The sequence below is a fragment of the Apaloderma vittatum genome, unplaced genomic scaffold (assembly GCF_000703405.1).
Source record: "Apaloderma vittatum isolate BGI_N311 unplaced genomic scaffold, ASM70340v1 scaffold5131, whole genome shotgun sequence".
NCBI lineage: Eukaryota > Metazoa > Chordata > Aves > Trogoniformes > Trogonidae > Apaloderma > Apaloderma vittatum.
In genome coordinates, this window is record NW_009697261.1 from 40,943 (window position 1) to 44,517 (window position 3,575).

General features: G+C 37.1%; 1 protein-coding gene across 1 annotated transcript in view; it reads right to left on the reverse strand.

Moving 5' to 3' along the window:
• Positions 1–2,853: 2,853 nt before the first annotated feature.
• The window catches only part of DCK (deoxycytidine kinase), a gene marked incomplete at its 5' end in the record, with an annotated part of 7,474 nt that continues 6,752 nt past the window's right edge, over positions 2,854–3,575 (reverse strand). The window contains one exon of the mRNA XM_009877559.1: positions 2,854–3,079. Coding sequence (XP_009875861.1) covers positions 3,053–3,079 — 27 coding nt within the window. The remainder of the gene's footprint in view (positions 3,080–3,575) is intronic.

Here is a 3,575-nt window from a genome sequence, read left to right on the forward strand (position 1 = left end):
CAGCAAGTTTTTACAGAAGCTGGTAAAACAAACTCCAAGTCCCAAAACCTAGCTACACTGAAAACACTCATCAATATTAAGTGCGCACTGCTTTTTCCAAAGATCTGAATTATTACTACATACATACTTCCCTGGTCTATGCTTAACTGCTTATGGTGAGTTTTTCCTGTGTCATTTTCATTTCACCAACAGATTCCTGGAGTCTTTAATTACTGGAAAAACAACATAATAGTCTCAATACTAATCACAGTCTAGAAACGATTCTGGTCTTACAAAATTTGCTTAAAGGAAAACAGTAGAAATTTATGCAAAATTAAGTACCTACAAAATTGGTTGCTGTACTAAGAAACATTTATATAAAACTAACTTAAAGTCCACTAAACAGAAAACAACTAAAAGGACTGAAATTCAAATGAAGCAGTATTATGTCCATTACTCATTCGTGTACTTGCACAGCAATTAAAATACTATCAATCAGTATTTTAATCTTTATCCTCACTGGAAAAAAGTCACAGAAACCACATACCCATTTCGGTTCCCAATCATGATGACGCTCGATTATAACAAGCAAGCACTTCTAGTCAGTTCCGTCAAAACATCTCTTACCCAAGGGAAACGGACACAGCACACCGAGACTGAAAAATCATTATCACCAAACAGTAGATATCGGTTCAGAAACCTTCCATATCTCTCACAGGCACAAGAAACAACACAACAATCCCACCTGTGGTAGCTTAGGAATAAATTTAAGCAAAGGAAAGAATACTGACAAATGTGAAAGTCTGAGGCACTGTTAGAGCTGAGAGGTTTAAGCTGATGCCCAGGCAGCGCAGTCTGAGGACATCCTCGCTTCCATTTGTGCTGAGTCTCCCCTACGTGCAAGTAACTGGGGCTTCATGTACTTCAGCCCAACCACTTTCAAAGCCCTGAGAAGCTCGGGGGCGGGAGGGGTGGGGGCTCTGGGGTTATTGTTGGGGTTTTTTTCTGTGCAGCAATTAAAAACATTCTAATAATTGGTCACGACTTCGCTCCTTCAAACCCAAACTTGGCAGTGAGCGATTTTGTAAAGCTTTCTGGAACGGGCTGCAGATAACCTGCCACAGAATTTCTGTGTCCTCTGTGATGGGTTTAAAAAGAAGTCTTTATTAGAACTCAAACTTGTTTATTCCTTGCAGTGAGCACTGTTATTCCAATTCCTGTAATTAAATCCACCATTTTGACAGCTGAAACTGCAGGAATAATTGCACTGTTAGTCAAAATAAGTTGTTACTGTTCAGACTGTTGCCAAGAATGTTTTAAAGACTTCTACTATGCGTTTCTAGTAAATCTGAAATAAATCTTCATCCATTCCACCTCAGTTCATTTCTGGAGCAAAGATCTTAAAATCTTTCCTATTTCTACACAACCTTAAAGTCCAGACCCAGATTTTCCTACCACACTACCATGGCTTTGAACTGGAACATAAAAGTTTTACAAAACGCTTCTAACTGCTCACTAAGCCATAATTTTATTTTATATATTCCTGTGTCTCTATCTCATAACTTCATTTTCCACACAGGAAAAAATCTGAAGCTAGTCACAGCATTTCAGAAATTTCAGAGAACTTGTACGCCAAACACAATGAAAAATACATAATCTTCAATTATTCCCTTGTACTACTATCATGTACCAGCAATCTACGACGTGATTTCTTTATGAAACAAGTGAACCAAGACTGTTAAGCACTTGAAAAGAAAAAATCTTACCACTTTTATTTTTCAGTCAGCAGTTAGAGAACACCAGCACAATTCCAGTCACAAAGCAAGAATTTTCATCTCAATTTAGCAGGTAACACAGGTACCAGAACAGACAATAAAATGCTTTAGAATAAAATCCTGCATTCAAAAGCCAACTATGCAATCATTCTGAAATGTTTAAAGCAGAACAAAGCAGCTCATAAAACACAGTAATTGAGATGTGCACCATGTATAGTTTATATTTTCTGCACCTGAAACAAAAACTGGCTCAGTTAATAAAACAAGATGCACTAGAAGAGCAGCTTCTCCACAAAGGTCTCCCCTTCTTCCCACAAGATGATGAGAAAGTACAGCCTGCTGCAAATATTGCTGTATCTTGTATGAGCACCCAGAAGGCCCAGTAAACAGCTGGAGAAGCTGGAATAAAAGCAGGAAGCCACCTCTGACATCAAAAACATGATTAATGAAAGGTTTAAAAATACATCCTTTGCAGATGGAGACCATTTGGAATATTTTCTTTTTCTTTACAGTAACCATCGTGCAAACGTACGCCTCTAAAGGAAAAGAGGATGTGTCAAGAAAAAAAAAGAAAACCATAGCTCAGTTTTATTAGGAGCTTAAAAAAAATTAAAAATGGGGGGGACGAAAAAGACAAACAAACATGCTGGAGAACTAAAAGTCTCTTAATATCCTAGTTTGCAGTGCACAATGAAAAGATACATAAAACCTTTTTTGTTATCTACAGACTATCAGCCACAATTGGATTTGCTATCATTCCATGCGTTCTGTCAAGAAGTTCATCTATCAAAATGGTCAGACAATATTTTCGTACCTCACAAAATAAAATTCCTAGTTATACTGAAATGCCCTCACCAACAAATATGGTTTTTACTTATTCCTTCCTCAGAATAATGAAACATCCATTACAAATCAATTCTGTTAAAAACACAGGCAATTTAAAAAACCAGGACCGTTCTGAAAATTAAATAGCTACTGGGCACAATATAAATTAAAAGATACAATGAAATACTCCAGGAGAACTTAGTGGTCCAATTAGACACAGGTGCAATAGTTAGGAACCCTTAAAATTCTACTGTCTTCAGAATTGGTGTGTGTTACTTAATGCAATACTGGACAGACCTACTGATTTATTTGATAAATTTCCTATTCACAAACTTTGTTTGTTCCTCACATTTTAAGCAACAGGATTGAGTCCTGCCTCTCCAGAGGCCTTCTATAAAAGCAGAAGTTGTACTTCAGACTTTGATCACGCAGATGTTTGGAACAGTTTGACTCTGTCTGCGCTTCAAAGAGGGTTATAAGGTGCTCAAAAATTCTTTGACCTGCAAAAAGAAACAAATACCGTCAATGAAACTAAGTTATTTGCCAATAGAAATGTACAACTACCACCTTAACCTCTCCCTTGCTTTTTGCTTTACTACAACCTGCAGAAACAGGAACCGAGAAAAATAATTTTAGGCTTAGCTATGCTCTCTCTTGTCCATCAACAACTTTATCAGCTACGGTATTTGTAATTCAGCAGGTGCAGATACACACACATTGGCATGATGCTCATTCTTTTTGTGCCTCTCAATTACACTAATTATCTTAAAAGCAGGTCTAACCTAACCACAAGGAAGATAATGACCACCTCAAAAGTCCTGTCATCTGGGAAACACCAAAACACACCCACTACCAGAACACAATTCCTATTTCATGTCCATGGACAACCCAATGCATCTAATGAATATGTTCCTTAGAATTAAAAGTTGGCAAATAAGTTAATAGAACAATACCTACCAGAACCATAGTATGTGGATAAAAAAAAAATCCAATCCT